General features: G+C 40.5%; 3 protein-coding genes across 3 annotated transcripts; all 3 read right to left on the reverse strand.

The window, feature by feature from the left end:
- Positions 1 to 688: 688 nt before the first annotated feature.
- Positions 689 to 6,620, reverse strand: LOC145899102 (protein unc-93 homolog A-like). Its single transcript, XM_082987819.1, has 7 exons — positions 6,252 to 6,620; positions 5,879 to 6,099; positions 1,981 to 2,048; positions 1,560 to 1,920; positions 1,344 to 1,505; positions 1,049 to 1,283; positions 689 to 987 (listed from the first exon to the last, which is right to left on the reverse strand). Exons 1-7 carry the CDS (start codon positions 6,538 to 6,540, stop codon positions 788 to 790), a joined length of 1,536 nt encoding a protein of 511 aa, XP_082843945.1. The 5' UTR covers positions 6,541 to 6,620; the 3' UTR covers positions 689 to 787.
- A 904-nt stretch (positions 6,621 to 7,524) lies between these two features.
- Positions 7,525 to 13,429, reverse strand: LOC145898154 (UNC93-like protein). Its single transcript, XM_082986586.1, has 12 exons — positions 13,292 to 13,429; positions 12,419 to 12,735; positions 12,054 to 12,274; positions 11,229 to 11,296; positions 10,814 to 11,168; positions 9,941 to 10,397; positions 9,576 to 9,796; positions 8,751 to 8,818; positions 8,414 to 8,690; positions 8,146 to 8,307; positions 7,850 to 8,084; positions 7,525 to 7,788 (listed from the first exon to the last, which is right to left on the reverse strand). Exons 2-12 carry the CDS (start codon positions 12,705 to 12,707, stop codon positions 7,565 to 7,567), a joined length of 2,577 nt encoding a protein of 858 aa, XP_082842712.1. The 5' UTR covers positions 12,708 to 12,735; positions 13,292 to 13,429; the 3' UTR covers positions 7,525 to 7,564.
- Positions 12,884 to 15,282, reverse strand: LOC145898532 (protein unc-93 homolog A-like). The gene is made up of 4 exons (XM_082987026.1): positions 14,901 to 15,282; positions 14,532 to 14,752; positions 13,707 to 13,774; positions 12,884 to 13,646 (listed from the first exon to the last, which is right to left on the reverse strand). Exons 1-4 carry the CDS (start codon positions 15,187 to 15,189, stop codon positions 13,268 to 13,270), a joined length of 957 nt encoding a protein of 318 aa, XP_082843152.1. The 5' UTR covers positions 15,190 to 15,282; the 3' UTR covers positions 12,884 to 13,267.
- Between the last annotated feature and the right edge of the window lie 419 nt (positions 15,283 to 15,701).

Below are 15,701 nucleotides of genomic sequence, written 5' to 3' on the forward strand. Positions count from 1 at the left end.
ATTTGCGCAATATGTCATTCATATGATGACTAGAGCAGACTAGGGCGTTTATGATTCGTGAAGCTAGACCACAAACAACGAAAACTTAATCTAAAAGTAAAAAAATGGTTCAAAACATTCGGACATACTTAAAAAACTCATGAATACACTCATGACGTTATTTTATGTAGCCCCAAAAAAATTTCGGCTTTCCATTAAAAAGTGACCAAACCTGGCGCCTTTGATAATACATGTACAATTCAATGGAAAATGTATTGTTCAGTTCACTTACTATATTATTTATTCCTTTCAGTAACATTTTTAATGACACAATATTGATGCGACCAGGACAGGTATCTAAGTCAAATCCATATCGATTCGCTGAAATGTAAACCAAGCTTACCAAATGAACGGATTCAATGGAAAAGCTAATGGCGGTGAGCTGACATGTGTAATCCTCTTCGCTTTTCGCACAGGTTTCAGATCCTTCCTCACTTGGTGCATCGTTGCGTCGAACCCTGGATATTCCTGGCCAGGAATCCCGATCAGGTATTTCTTTGTGACCAAACCGGGGTTTTGACCAATGCTGCCAATTACACGCACAGCATTGATGAAAAACAGTTTCTTTCTATCACCCGTTGGCTGAATAAAGTGGAAGCAAGCATTCGCTTGAGAGCGATGTTGAGTCAACACGACCTTTTTTATGGTATGTATTTACAAACGATACAAAGTGCAATAAAACCTGATGATTTTCAAAAATTCGACACTCAAATTTTAAACACTTAAGTAGTCACCGCAATTTCTAAAGTCAATTTTTTCTTGAAAATCTTCTTTCAGCGACAATGTAGCAAACACCCCCAATTATTAACATAGCAAGAAGCATTGAAATCTTCATATACACACACATGAAACGACTTAACACATACATTAAAGCTGCCCCGGCGCTTGTTAGAAGACTTAAACAGCTGTAGGCTTCACTCTTTCCCTTAAAATACTGCACGTACGGAACTGAAAAGTAAGCTTGATCACTTGTTAACTTGTTCACCGAACTGAAAATGTGAATACGAACCTGTTAAAACAGTATGTCGCAGGCCATCAGGAATTCCAAATGTGAATGCAAGTAGATAGGACACCCATGCTAGGTCTGTGGTAGGATTCCATAACAAACAGAAAACAAGCAACGTAAACTCGAAAGTAAACATAATAAGCACAAAAGTATTTTTTCCAAGTTTTGGCCCGAATCGATTAAAGCAAAAGTTCGACATGATCTCTGCTAGACCGAAGACTGACATTACCAGTCCGACCTAAAATTTACAATGACTGTAATGAATTAAAACTCATCATTATTAAAAAAGAATAATTACCTGTACAACGCTTGACATACAGGACACATATGATCTTGTAAAATCACCAAATATAAAGGCAAGAATCATTCCATGACAAAGGTTTATCGGGAGAAGCAAAAGTTGTTGCATATCCGTTAGGTGTCGTAGCGTTGACAACGCACCAAACAAACAGTTTCCGAACTAGAGAAACATTTATTATGTGCGCATAACTTAATAGCCAAGGTCACAACCTACTTGATTCGATGTCGAGTTCCCAATGGTTGCACCGTCCTGGTTTGAACTGGGACTTTCTTGCTCGATTGCGATCAGGTTGACTTCGTCGTTTACGTTAATTTCTTCGGTGCCAGAATCGCTCCAGTTGTAGTTACTAGGGTCTTGCAAGAGACACGCATGAGTAACCATCGCAATAACTTGCAGTGATGCGTAACTAAGAAACAGGAAAATTCTTGCCTCCCAACTTTGTATCTGATATTTGTTCAAATCGCTTGAAGTTGCATTGTTGATTTCCTTAAAACTACATTGTGATGAACCGCAAGACGACTGGGAGTCGTGTTGCAACGTCGAGGTATTCAATGTTGCTTGAGTAGAATTGGCACTAAGACAAAAGCGTGTATTTTAGGATGTTGAAAACAGATGTTGGTAATTTTGTTCTCACCTCCACGAAACCTCTTCATGTGACTGAAATATTTTTAAAATGCCATAGGACGCCAGATTTCCAAATACCTACAAATGCCAATGACATTTATTGTGGTTGTAAGTATCCATGTCATAAAGTATGGTAAGTGTTTAACAACAACTGTGGTATTAGTGGCTGTATACCCACTATTAAATAATCTGTTTAATAACGATGCTGTTTACAATCATACACATAGACGCCAGCTAAAAAGTAAGGGGGTGCAGAGGTGAGCCGTATTCGCTTTAAAACTACCTGGGTATGTCTCAACCCTTTTCTCTTAGCGCACATGTGCGGAAACCTAAAAAATTAACGCGCCGAGTGAATAAAATCGAAAGTTTGTTGTATAGTTTATGATTACAAACAAAAACGCCAAAGCAAATATGCTGCTATACATTATGTGCAAACGTTTCGAACACGACTGCGTCTATCTTCAGTGCAACCAAGAGAACGCAGAGGCAGGCATGCAACTGAACGGCAAAACATAACAACACGCAAGAGCCACATCACGTGACACCAGCTACAGCAGGAAATTTTGGCAATGACGTCACCATTTCAGATGTGTCAAGCTGCAGTGAGGACATATACGGTTTGAAGCTTTTATCTATGTTATGTAATGGTTTGTGGTGTTGGATGCAAAGTGTTTCTCGTATAAGCACAGCATAAATGACAGCTCCCAACCGCGTAACAGAGGCTTGCCGACGATAATTAAACGACGTAACAATTTGTGTTTGTTGAACTCGAACATTCTTGAGCGTATGGACTAAAGGAAATATACATGTTTTTACCCTCGTTAGCAACGGTGTCACACAAAAGTACTTTGGTTAGTGAGCTGCAAACAGGGCCACGGTTTCAACCTAATATGTCTCATCTGTGCGGCTATGCAGTGAGTTACAATGATCTTTTTGGCTAAATAGCCGACAAAATCACTTTTGTTGGGATTTTTGGCAAAATAAACGGAAACATTGACTGAAAACCGCATCTCGTTTGCCATAGTTTCCAAATAAGTAGCATTGTTACCAAACACATCAAGTTGTTACAGTGCGGTTACCTCAGTGTAAAACGCCTTGTCGTTGTTAAACTGGTTGCGAAAAGGAAAGTAACGCTTTGAAGATGAAAGCCAAAGCTAAAATGCTGTTATACATTAGTAATAGTAAACGTTTCGAACACTAACTGCGTTCATCATCAGTACTACAATGAGTGCATGCAAGAAAGAGGCAGAAGGGAAACAGCAGCAGCAACAACGCGCAACAAGCCAGAGGCATGTCACGTGACAACAACATGGGAGCACAGCAGCGACGTCATCATTAACGATGTGTCAGGCCGCAGTACAGACCTAGATGTTGAATAGGTAAAGCGGTTTTGAGCTATCATCCACGTTCAGAGCTGGTTTGTGGTGTTGGATGTACAGTGTTTCCAGAATTAGTAATTTAGGTTTTTTTTTACAGGTGTGTAAAACTTTGGACAAATTGAATTTAACCTGATGATCCGAATTTTCCCACAGGTGGTTGCTGACCTCGCTTTCAGCTTTCGTAGAAGGATGATGCTCCTTCATGCGGGTGGCAAGGTTGCGCGTGGTCTCACCAATGTAAGTGGCCCCACAGGAGCAGGTGAGTTGGTACACAACATTACAGCGATGGAGAAGCTGTTGCTTGTCTTTAAAGTTGAAGAGTTTGGAGAGGGAAATGGTATCGTGGATCATGCGCAGTTTGACGGGAAGAAAGCTGCGTGTGTTAATGAATTTTCGTAATTCCTGACGTATGTAATAGTTTACTGGGCCAAGGAAGGGCAGTCGAAATACCAAGTACTTGGTTGGTGCTTGAGGAGGGGGGGTCGGTGGGCTCACGTTCACGGTAGTATACCGACAATTGAGGTAACGCCTAATGCAAGTGGAGATGAAATGGGATGGAAAGCCATTGTTAATGAGCATGCGAGAAATATTACAATACTCAGCATGCAATCCTTGGTAAGTGGAGCAGATCTTGTACGCTCTATGTAAAAGGCAATTGACTAGGTTTCGTTTATAGATGAAAGGCACGAAACTAGACCATTTGGTGTATAGGCCAGTGTGGGTAGGCTTTCTGTAAACGTAAGTGACAGGAGTTTTTTGATTTTTATCTACCAGTATGTCTAGAAATGGCAGAACCCCGTCTTGTTCGAGTTCCTTTGTGAATGAGATGTTACAATGAACACTGTTGATGATGGAAAAGAACCCATCCATTGACTGCAGATTAGGGAAAACCAAGAAAAGGTCATCCACATATCTGAGAATCACCTTGTAGACAAAGCCCTGCAAAAGGCTAGTTTAGCCCAACAACCACTGGCCCGGTTCAGATATGTGGATGACCTTTTCTTGGTTTTCCCTAATCTGCAGTCAATGGATGGGTTCTTTTCCATCATCAACAGTGTTCATTGTAATATCTCATTCACTAAGGAACTCGAACAAGACGGGGTTCTGCCATTTCTAGACATACTGGTAGATAAAAATCAAAAAACTCCTGTCACTTCCGTTTACAGAAAGCCTACCCACACTGGCCTGTACACCAAATGGTCTAGTTTCGTGCCTTTCATCTATAAACGAAACCTAGTCAATTGCCTTTTACACAGAGCGTACAAGATCTGCTCCACTTACCAAGGATTGCATGCTGAGTATTGTAATATTTCTCGCATGCTCATTAACAATGGCTTTCCATCCCATTTCATCTCCACTTGTATTAGGCGTTACCTCAATTGTCGGTATACTACCGTGAACGTGAGCCCACCGACCCCCCCTCCTTAAGCACCAACCAAGTACTTGGTATTTCGACTGCCCTTCCTTGGCCCTGTAAACTATTAACATACGTCAGGAATTACGACAATTCATTAACACACGCAGCTTTCTTCCCATCAAACTGCGCATGATCCACGATACTATTTCCCTCTCCAAACTCTACAACTTTAAAGACAAGCAACAGCTTCTCCATCGCTGTAATGTTGTGTACCAACTCACCTGCTCCTGTGGGGCCACTTACATTGGTGAGACCACGCGCAACCTTGCCACCCGCATGAAGGAGCATCATCCTTCTACGAAAGCTGAAAGCGAAGTTTTACACACCTGCAATATAAAATCTAAATTACTAATTCTGGAAACACTGTACATCCAACACCACAAACCAGCTCTGAACGTGGATGATAGCTCAAAACCGCTTTACCTATTCAACATCTAGGTCTGTACTGCGGCCTGACACATCGTTAATGATGACGTCGCTGCTGTGCTCCCATGTTGTTGTCACGCGACATGCCTCTGGCTTGTTGCGCGTTGTTGCTGCTGCTGTTTCCCTTCTGCCTGCTCAGTCCTCTATTACCCCGAAGCTTTTCTTGCATGCACTCATTGTAGTACTGATGATGAACGCAGTTAGTGTTCGAAACGTTTACTATTACTAATGTATAACAGCATTTTAGCTTTGGCTTTCATCTTCAAAGTTATTAACTCCAAATATTTTGCACGAAAGTAACGCATTTGCGTAATATGTCATTCATATGATGACCCGCGCAGATTAGGGCGTTTATGATTCGTAAAGCTAGACCACAAACAACCAAAAATTAATCTGAATATGAAAAATGGTTCAAAACATTAGGACCTACTTGAAAAACTCATGAATACACCCATGACGTTATTTTATGTAGCCTCATATAAATTTTCGGCGCCCCATCAAGAAGTGACCAAACCTGGTGCATTTGATCATACATGTACAATTCAATGGGAAAATGTATTGTTCAGTCCACTCACTATATTATTTATTCTTTTCAGTAACATTTTTAACGACACAATATTGATGCGACCAGGACAGGTATCCAAGTCAAAACCATATGGATTCGCTGAAATGTAAACCAAGCTTACCAAATGAACGGATTCGATTGAAAAGATAATGGCGGTGAGCTGACATGTGTAATCCTCTTCGCTTTTCACACAGGTTTCAGATCCTTCCTCACTTGGTGCTTCGTTGCGTGCGACAAAAGCGTATTGTTTACCGAAGTGACCAATGAACAAGGGGAAACTGGACCACGTGACAGCTTGGGCGATTCCAAGTAATATCGAAGCGGGGACAAGGGTTTGATAACCTGTTATGAAAGTAGAACAACACAGTTTGTTGTTCGAAACTGTAGAAAGAATCATAACGCATGTCAAACAAATAAATACGGCGTTGTGTATCAAAACGTATATTTAATGATCTACCTAACGTTAAACATCACAAAACCTTAGGAAATCTTACCAGGGTAAATGTTTGCAAATGTGTAAACCAGATAGAAAATATCTCCAATCATAATGCACTTTTTTGGACCAATTGCATTTAACATGGGCGATGTGAAAAATAGGTTCCATACAAGTGTTGCAGAGAAAGCTACAGCCAAAGTGGTGGTTCCAAGTTCGGCCACAATGTTAATAGACGACTGTAGACTAAGTACTCCGGCAAAGGCAGAAAACATCAACGCAGCAGTTATACCAAGGCAATATGCCTGTCGTCGAACAAATGTCTTTTTTGCTGTCGCAGATATTTCCATGTCTTTGTGCTGTTCGACAGGCTTTGAACTGAAAACAATTCAAACGAGAACTACTAGTTTTCTTCTAACATTCGTGTGCAAAGATTGTGCGCGACTGTGCGTGACTGTGACAGAAACCGCGAAAAAACGTCCACGTAATATATTTGAGCCTGACTCGCATGAGTGATTTTCTTTTACTTTATGGTCCGACAACCTTAGTTTATTGGAGGAGATCTCATAACTAGGTGCCTATGTACACTGTTTAAAAGATTCCCACGGTTGGTTAAAATTCAATGTCCGTATTTAAGTTACTAAAATGCAAAGGTTGGCATACTGCTAACAGTTAGTGACCGCACCTTTTTCAAGGGTTACCTATTGCATGTGATGCAATTTATTTTACTCATTGTAATGCACCAGTATTATATATTGCATAATACCAACCTGAGGACAAAATAATTTGCTGATATTTGTTGGTTTTCTCAAGTAACTCTTCACCAAACTACTTTGTCCACCCCTTCTATGGTATCAGGTTCCAAGATAGAGGTCTGCCGGTGCGGGCAAGTTTAGGGGGTTAACCAATGTTAGAAAGAGCCAAGACAACCATTGTTTGCTTTTAAATTGAGGTACTTTTTTGTCTTAAGTACCTAAACGCAGAAGCTAAAACAACCTAAAGTAGATCACAAAAATTATGGTCCTTCATTTTTTGACCACACAGGGAATCGAACCTTGGATACTACTGGCCAGGAATCCCGATCAGGTATTTCTTTGTGACCAAACCGGGGTTTTGACTAATGCTGCCAATCACACGCACAGCATTGTTGAAAAACAGTATCTTTCTATCACCCGTCGGCTGAATAAAGTGGAAGCAAGCATTCGCTTGAGGGCGATGTTGAGTCAAAACGATCTTTTGAATTGTATGTATTTGCAAATGATATAAATCGTAATAAAGATAAGAATACAAATACAAGAATTATTAACTTTAAATTTTCAAACATCTTGGTAGCACGAAAGCCTGATGGTTTGTTTACACTGATATTTTAAACACTTAAGTAGGCACAGCAATCTCTGAAGTCAATTTTTTCTTGAAAATCTTTTCAGCGACAATGTAGCAAAGACCACCAATTAGTAACATGGAAAGAAGCACATAAATCTTCATATACACACACATGAAACGACTTAACACATACATTAATGCTGACCCGGCGCTTGTGAGAAGACTTAAACAGCTGCAGGCTTCACTCTTTCCCTTAAAATACTGCACGTACGTAACTGAAAAAAAAAAATCATTTTTTGTTAATTTGTTCATGGCATTGAAAATGTGAATACGAACCCATTAAAATAGTTTGTCGCAGGCCATCAGAAATTCCAAGTGTGAATGCAAGTAGATAGGACACCCATGCTACGTCTGTGGTAGGATTCCATAACAAACAGAAAATAAGCAACGTAAACTCGAAAGTAAACATGATAAGCACAAAAGTATTTTTTCCAAGTTTTGGCCCGAATCGATTAAAGCAAAAGTTCATCATGATCTCCGCTAGACCGAAGACAGACATTACCAGTCCTACCTAAAATTTACAAACAACTGTAATGGATAAAAACTCATTACTATCCAATCAGATTAATTACCTGTACAACGCTTGATATACAGGACACATATGATCTCGTAAAATCACCAAATATAAAGGCAAGGATCATTCCGTGATACAGGTTAATCGGGAGAATCAAAAGTTGTTGTAAACCTGTTAGGTGTCGTAGCGTTGACAACGCACCAAACAAACAGTTTCCACACTAAAGAAACATTGATTACACTCACATTTGCGTAATGGCCAACTTTCAAATTTACTCGAGATTATAACAACATAATTGCACTGTTTTAGATTAAACTTCAACTAACCTTGTTTTCGTTAATATCGTCGGTGCCAGAATCGCTCCAGTTGTAGTTCCTAGGGTCTTGCAACAGACACGCATGAATAACCATCGCAATAACTTGCAGTGATGCGAAACCAAGAAACAGGAAAATTCGTGCTTCCCAACTTTGTATCTGATATTTGCTCAAATCGCTTGAAGTTGCATTGTTGATTTCTTTAAAACTGCATTGTGATGTACCGCAAGACAACTGGGAGTCTTGTTGCAACGTCGAGGTATTCAATGTTGCTTGAGTAGAATTGCCACTAAGACAAAAAGCATGTATATTGGATATTGAATACAGATGTTGGTAATTTTGTTCTCACCTCCACGAAACCTCTTCACGTGACTGAAATATTTTCAAAATACAATAGGACGCCAGATTTCCAAATACCTACAAATGTCAATAACATTTATTGTGGTTGTAAGTATCCATGTTATAAAGTATGGTGCGTGTTTAACAACAAATGTGATATAGTGGCTGTATACCCACTATCAAATAATCTGTTCAATGATGAGACTGTTAACAATCGCACACATGGGCGCCAGCCAAAATGTACAGGCGTGCGTGGCTGAGACGTACTTGCTTAAAAATTACCAGAGGGTGCTGCACCCTTTTTTCTAAGCGCACAGGTGAACTAATAAATTTACGCGCCGATTGTAAAGCTTATGGTCTCGATACGATTAACTGTGATCGCCAAGCAAGGACCTGCGCAGTGGGGCGATGCGACAAAACACGCGTTGTCTGATTATAGTGGGAACGTATATGTGAAGGTCGCCTGACAAGTTGTGCGCTTGCGCACCAGAGTTCCTTGGCCACAATATACCCCGTGAAATTGAGCTCCTGTAGCTCAGGTGGAAGAGCGTTAGGCTTGGTTAGCCCTGGGTCGTGAGTTCAAACAACACCGGAGTTTGATTTTTAAAATCTCGCTCAGACTTATCATGAAAAAATAAGCTGCTATGCCTGGGCTGCGAAGCTTGTAAACCTAATGATTTCGATACGATAGCTGTGATCGCGAAGTAAGTGCATGCGCAGTGGGGCGATCCTTACTATATTATTTATTCTTTTCAGGAGCATCTTTATTCATGTCATCAGGTCTGGCATCTAAGTCAAATCCATATCGATTCGCTGAAATGTAAACCAAGCTTACCAAATAAACGGATTCAATGGAAAAGAAAACGGCAGTGAGCTGACATGTGTAATCCTCTTCGCTTTTCGCACAGGTTTCAGATCCCTCCTCACTTGGTGCTTCGTTGCGTGCGACAAAAGCGTATTGTTTACCGAAGTGACCAATGAACAAGGGGAAACTGGACCACGTGACAGCTTGGGCAATTCCAAGTAATATCGAAGCGGGGACAAGGGTTTGATAACCTGTTGTGAAGGTAAAACACAGTTTGTTATTCGAAACTGTGAAAAGAATCATAACGCATTTCACACAAGAAATAGGGCGTTGTCAAAACGTATAATTAATGATCTTCCTAACGTTAAACTTCGTAAAACCTTCTGAAATCTTACCTGGGTAAATGTTTGCAAATGTGTAAACCAGATAGAAAATATCTCCAATCATAATGCACTTTTTTGGGCCGATTGTTTTCAACATAGTCGTTGTAAAAAATAGGTTCCATACAACTGTTGCAGAGTAAGCTACAGCCAAAGTGTTGGTCCCAAGTTCGGCCACAATGTTAATAGACGACTGTAGACTAAGTACACCGGCAAATGCAGAAAACATCAACGCAGCAGTTATGCCAAGGCAATATGCTTGTCGTCGAACAAATGTCTTCTTTGTTGTCGCATAAATTTCCATGTCTTTGTGCTGTTCGACAGCCTTTGAACTGAAAACAATATAAACCAGAACTACTAGTTTTCTTCTAACATTCGGGTTCGAAGACTGTGCGCGACTATTCGTAACTGTACGTGACTGTGCTCGAAACCGTGAAATAAATGTTTGTGCCTGACTTGCATGAGTGGTTTTCTTTCAATTTAATGTCCAACAAGTAGTTATCTGGAGGAGATCTTATAACTGGGTGCCTATATACATTGTAGAAAAGCTACACACGCTTAGGCAAAACTCAGTGTCCGCATGTAAGTTACTAAAATGCAAAGATTGGCAAACTGCTGACAGTGCTAACTGCACCTATTTCAAGGGTTACCCATTGTAATAAAACATATTTTACCCATTGTAATGCACCAGTATTATATATTGCATCAGACCAACCTGGCGACAAAATATTTTGCTGGAATTTGTTGTTTTTCTTAAGTAACAATTCACCGAACTACTTTGCCTACCGTCAGGTGTCGTAGAGTTGACAACGCACCAAACAAACAGTTTCCGAACCAAAAAAACATTTATTATCTGCAAATAACTTAATAGCCTACGTCACAACCTACTTGATTCGATGCCAAGTTCGCAATGGTTGCACCGTCCTGGTTTGAACTGGGAGTTTCTTGCTTGATTGCGATGACTTCCTCGTTTACGTTAACTTCTTCGGTGCCAGAATCGCTCCAGTTGTAGTTACTAGGGTCTTGCAAGAGACACGCATGAGTAACCATCGCAATAACTTGCAGTGATGCGTAACCAAGAAACAGGAAAATTCTTGCCTCCGAACTTTGTGTCTGATATTTGCTCAAATCGCTTGAAGTTGCATTGTTGATTTCCTTAAAACTACATTGTGATGAACCGCAAGACGACTGGGAGTCTTGTTGCAACGTCGAGGTATTTAATGTTGCTTGAGTAGAATTGCCACTAAGACAAAAAGCATGTATATTGGATATTGAATACAGATGTTGGTAATTTTGTTCTCACCTCCACGAAACCTCTTCACGTGACTGAAATATTTTCAAAATGCCATAGGACGCCAGATTTCCAAATACCTACAAATGCCAATAATATTTATTGTGGTTGCAAGTATCCATGTTATAAAGTATGGTGCGTGTTTAACAACAAATGTGATATAGTGGCTGTATACCCACTATCAAACAATCTGTTCAATGATGAGACTGTTAACAATCGCACACATGGGCGCCAGCCAAAATGTACAGGCGTGCGTGGCTGAGACGTACTTGCTTAAAAATTACCAGAGGGTGCTGCACCCTTTTTTCTAAGCGCACAGGTGAACTAATAAATTTACGCGCCGAGTGTAAAGCTTATGGTCTCGATACGATTAACTGTGATCGCCAAGCAAGGACCTGCGCAGTGGGGCGATGCGACAAAACACGCGTTGTCTGATTATAGTGGGAACGTATATGTGAAGGTCGCCTGACAAGTTGTGCGCTTGCGCACCAGAGTTCCTTGACCACAATATACCCCGTGAAATTGAGCTCCTGTAGCTCAGGTGGAAGAGCGTTATGCTTGGTTAGCCCTGGGTCGTGAGTTCAAACAACACCGGAGCTTGATTTTTAAAATCTCGCTCCGACATATCATGAAAAAATAAGCTGCTATGCCTGGGCTGCGAAGCTTGTAAACCTAATGATCTCGATACGATAGCTGTGATCGCGAAGTAAGTGCATGCGCAGTGGGGCGATCCTTACTATATTATTTATTCTTTTCAGGAACATCTTTATTCATGTCATCAGGTCTGGCATCTAAGTCAAATCCATATCGATTCGCTGAAATGTAAACCAAGCTTACCAAATAAACGGATTCAATGGAAAAGAAAACGGCAGTGAGCTGACATGTGTAATCCTCTTCACTTTTCACACAGGTTTCAGATCCCTCCTCACTTGGTGCTTCGTTGCGTGCGACAAAAGCGTATTGTTTACCGAAGTGACCAATGAACAAGGGGAAACTGGACCACGTGACAGCTTGGGCGATTCCAAGTAATATCGAAGCGGGGACAAGGGTTTGATAACCTGTTGTGAAGGTACAACACAGTTTGTTATTCGAAACTGTGAAAAGAATCATAAGGCATTTCACACAAGAAATAGGGCGTTGTCAAAACGTATAATTAATGATCTTCCTAACGTTAAACTTCGTAAAACCTTCTGAAATCTTACCTGGGTAAATGTTTGCAAATGTGTAAACCAGATAGAAAATATCTCCAATCATAATGCACTTTTTTGGGCCGATTGTTTTCAACATAGTCGTTGTAAAAAATAGGTTCCATACAACTGTTGCAGAGTAAGCTACAGCCAAAGTGTTGGTCCCAAGTTCGGCCACAATGTTAATAGACGACTGTAGACTAAGTACACCGGCAAATGCAGAAAACATCAACGCAGCAGTTATGCCAAGGCAATATGCTTGTCGTCGAACAAATGTCTTCTTTGTTGTCGCAGAAATTTCCATGTCTTTGTGCTGTTCGACAGCCTTTGAACTGAAAACAATATAAACCAGATCTACTAGTTTTCTTCTAACATTCGGGTTCGAAGACTGTGCGCGACTATTCGTAACTGTACGTGACTGTGCTCGAAACCGTGAAATAAATGTTTGTGCCTGACTTGCATGAGTGGTTTTCTTTCAATTTAATGTCCAACAAGTAGTTATCTGGAGGAGATCTTATAACTGGGTGCCTATATACATTGTAGAAAAGCTACACACGCTTAGGCAAAACTCAGTGTCCGCATGTAAGTTACTAAAATGCAAAGATTGGCAAACTGCTGACAGTGCTAACTGCACCTATTTCAAGGGTTACCCATTGTAATAAAACATATTTTACCCATTGTAATGCACCAGTATTATATATTGCATCAGACCAACCTGGCGACAAAATATTTTGCTGGAATTTGTTGTTTTTCTTAAGTAACAATTCACCGAACTACTTTGCCTACCGTCAGGTGTCGTAGAGTTGACAACGCACCAAACAAACAGTTTCCGAACCAAAAAAACATTTATTATCTGCAAATAACTTAATAGCCTACGTCACAACCTACTTGATTCGATGCCAAGTTCGCAATGGTTGCACCGTCCTGGTTTGAACTGGGAGTTTCTTGCTTGATTGCGATCACTTCCTCGTTTACGTTAACTTCTTCGGTGCCAGAATCGCTCCAGTTGTAGTTACTAGGGTCTTGCAAGAGACACGCATGAGTAACCATCGCAATAACTTGCAGTGATGCGTAACCAAGAAACAGGAAAATTCTTGCCTCCGAACTTTGTGTCTGATATTTGCTCAAATCGCTTGAAGTTGCATTGTTGATTTCCTTAAAACTACATTGTGATGAACCGCAAGACGACTGGGAGTCTTGTTGCAACGTCGAGGTATTCAATGTTGCTTGAGTAGAATTGCCACTAAGACAAAAAGCATGTATATTGGATATTGAATACAGATGTTGGTAATTTTGTTCTCACCTCCACGAAACCTCTTCACGTGACTGAAATATTTTCAAAATACCATAGGACGCCAGATTTCCAAATACCTACAAATGTCAATGACATTTATTGTGGTTGTAAGTATCCATGTTATAAAGTATGGTGCGTGTTTAACAACAAATGTGATATAGTGGCTGTATACCCACTATCAAATAATCTGTTCAATGATGAGACTGTTAACAATCGCACACATGGGCGCCAGCCAAAATGTACAGGCGTGCGTGGCTGAGACGTACTTGCTTAAAAATTACCAGAGGGTGCTGCACCCTTTTTTCTAAGCGCACAGGTGAACTAATAAATTTACGCGCCGATTGTAAAGCTTATGGTCTCGATACGATTAACTGTGATCGCGAAGCAAGGACCTGCGCAGTGGGGCGATGCGACAAAACACGCGTTGTCTGATTATAGTGGGAACGTATATGTGAAGGTCGCCTGACAAGTTGTGCGCTTGCGCACCAGAGTTCCTTGACCACAATATACCCCGTGAAATTGAGCTCCTGTAGCTCAGGTGGAAGAGCGTTAGGCTTGGTTAGCCCTGGGTCGTGAGTTCAAACAACACCGGAGTTTGATTTTTAAAATCTCGCTCAGACTTATCATGAAAAAATAAGCTGCTATGCCTGGGCTGCGAAGCTTGTAAACCTAATGATTTCGATACGATAGCTGTGATCGCGAAGTAAGTGCATGCGCAGTGGGGCGATCCTTACTATATTATTTATTCTTTTCAGGAACATCTTTATTCATGTCATCAGGTCTGGCATCTAAGTCAAATCCATATCGATTCGCTGAAATGTAAACCAAGCTTACCAAATAAACGGATTCAATGGAAAAGAAAACGGCAGTGAGCTGACATGTGTAATCCTCTTCGCTTTTCGCACAGGTTTCAGATCCCTCCTCACTTGATGCTTCGTTGCGTGCGACAAAAGCGTATTGTTTACCGAAGTGACCAATGAACAAGGGGAAACTGGACCACGTGACAGCCTGGGCAATTCCAAGTAATATCGAAGCGGGGACAAGGGTTTGATAACCTGTTGTGAAGGTAGAAAAACATAGTTTGTTATTCGAAATTGTGAAAAGAATGATAACGAATTTCAAACAATAAATAAGGCATTGTCTAAACGTTGATTTAAATGATCTACCTAACGTTAAACAACACAAAACCTTCTGAAATCTTACCAGGGTAAATGTTTGCAAATGTGTAAACCAGATAGAAAATATCTCCAATCATAATGCACTTTTTTGGGCCGATTGTTTTCAACATAGTCGATGTAAAAAATAGGTTCCATACAACTGTTGCAGAGTAAGCTACAGCCAAAGTGGTGGTTCCAAGTTCGGCCACAATGTTAATAGATGACTGTAGACTAAGTACACCGGCAAATGCAGAAAACATCAACGCAGCAGTTATACCAAGGCAATATGCTTGTCGTCGAACAAATGTCTTCTTTACTATCGCAGATATTTCCATGTCTTTGTGCTGTTCGACAGCCTTTGAACTGGAAATAAGACAAACGAACTACTAGTTTTCTTCTAACATTCGGTTTCGAAGACTGTGCGCGACTATTCGTAACTGTACGTGACTGTGATCGAAACCGTGAAATAAATGTTTGTGTCTCGCATGAGTGGTTTTCTTTCAATTTAATGTCCAACAAGTAGTTATTTGGAGGAGATCTTATAACTGGGTGCCTATATACATTGTAGAAAAGCTACACACGCTTAAGCAAAACTCAGTGTCCGCATGTAAGTTACTAAAATGCAAAGATTGGCAAACTGCTGACAGTGCTAACTACACCTATTTCAAGGGTTACCCATTGTAATAAAACATATTTTACCCATTGTAATGCACCAGTATTATATATTGCATAAGACCAACGTGACGACAAAATATTTTGCTGGAATTTGTTGTTTTTCTTAAGTAACAATTCACCGAACTACTTTGCCCACCGAACTACCACCGTCAGGTGTCGTAGAGTTGACAAC

Source organism: Ascidia mentula, chromosome 4, assembly GCF_947561715.1.
Source record: "Ascidia mentula chromosome 4, kaAscMent1.1, whole genome shotgun sequence".
Taxonomy (NCBI): domain Eukaryota; kingdom Metazoa; phylum Chordata; class Ascidiacea; order Phlebobranchia; family Ascidiidae; genus Ascidia; species Ascidia mentula.

What these genes read in the sequence shown, in the direction of transcription:
- LOC145899102 (XM_082987819.1), bottom strand. Translation starts at nt 6,540, where the DNA reads ATGGAAATATCTGCGACAGCAAAAAAGACATTTGTTCGACGACAGGCA. An exon ending in GTATGTCAAGCGTTGTACAG is followed by an intron (nt 1,284 to 1,343) that starts GTAATTATTCTT and finishes TGTAAATTTTAG; the next exon opens with GTCGGACTGGTAATGTCAGT. An exon ending in GCGACATACTGTTTTAACAG is followed by an intron (nt 988 to 1,048) that starts GTTCGTATTCAC and finishes CTTACTTTTCAG; the next exon opens with TTCCGTACGTGCAGTATTTT.
- LOC145898154 (XM_082986586.1), bottom strand. Translation starts at nt 12,707, where the DNA reads ATGGAAATTTCTGCGACAACAAAGAAGACATTTGTTCGACGACAAGCA. An exon ending in CGAACTTGGCATCGAATCAA is followed by an intron (nt 10,398 to 10,813) that starts GTAGGTTGTGAC and finishes TTAAATTGAAAG; the next exon opens with AAAACCACTCATGCAAGTCA. An exon ending in ACGATATTAACGAAAACAAG is followed by an intron (nt 8,308 to 8,413) that starts GTTAGTTGAAGT and finishes ATGTTTCTTTAG; the next exon opens with TGTGGAAACTGTTTGTTTGG.
- LOC145898532 (XM_082987026.1), bottom strand. Translation starts at nt 15,189, where the DNA reads ATGGAAATATCTGCGATAGTAAAGAAGACATTTGTTCGACGACAAGCA. An exon ending in ATTTGCAAACATTTACCCTG is followed by an intron (nt 14,753 to 14,900) that starts GTAAGATTTCAG and finishes CCTTCACAACAG; the next exon opens with GTTATCAAACCCTTGTCCCC. An exon ending in CGTGAAGAGGTTTCGTGGAG is followed by an intron (nt 13,647 to 13,706) that starts GTGAGAACAAAA and finishes TTTTTGTCTTAG; the next exon opens with TGGCAATTCTACTCAAGCAA.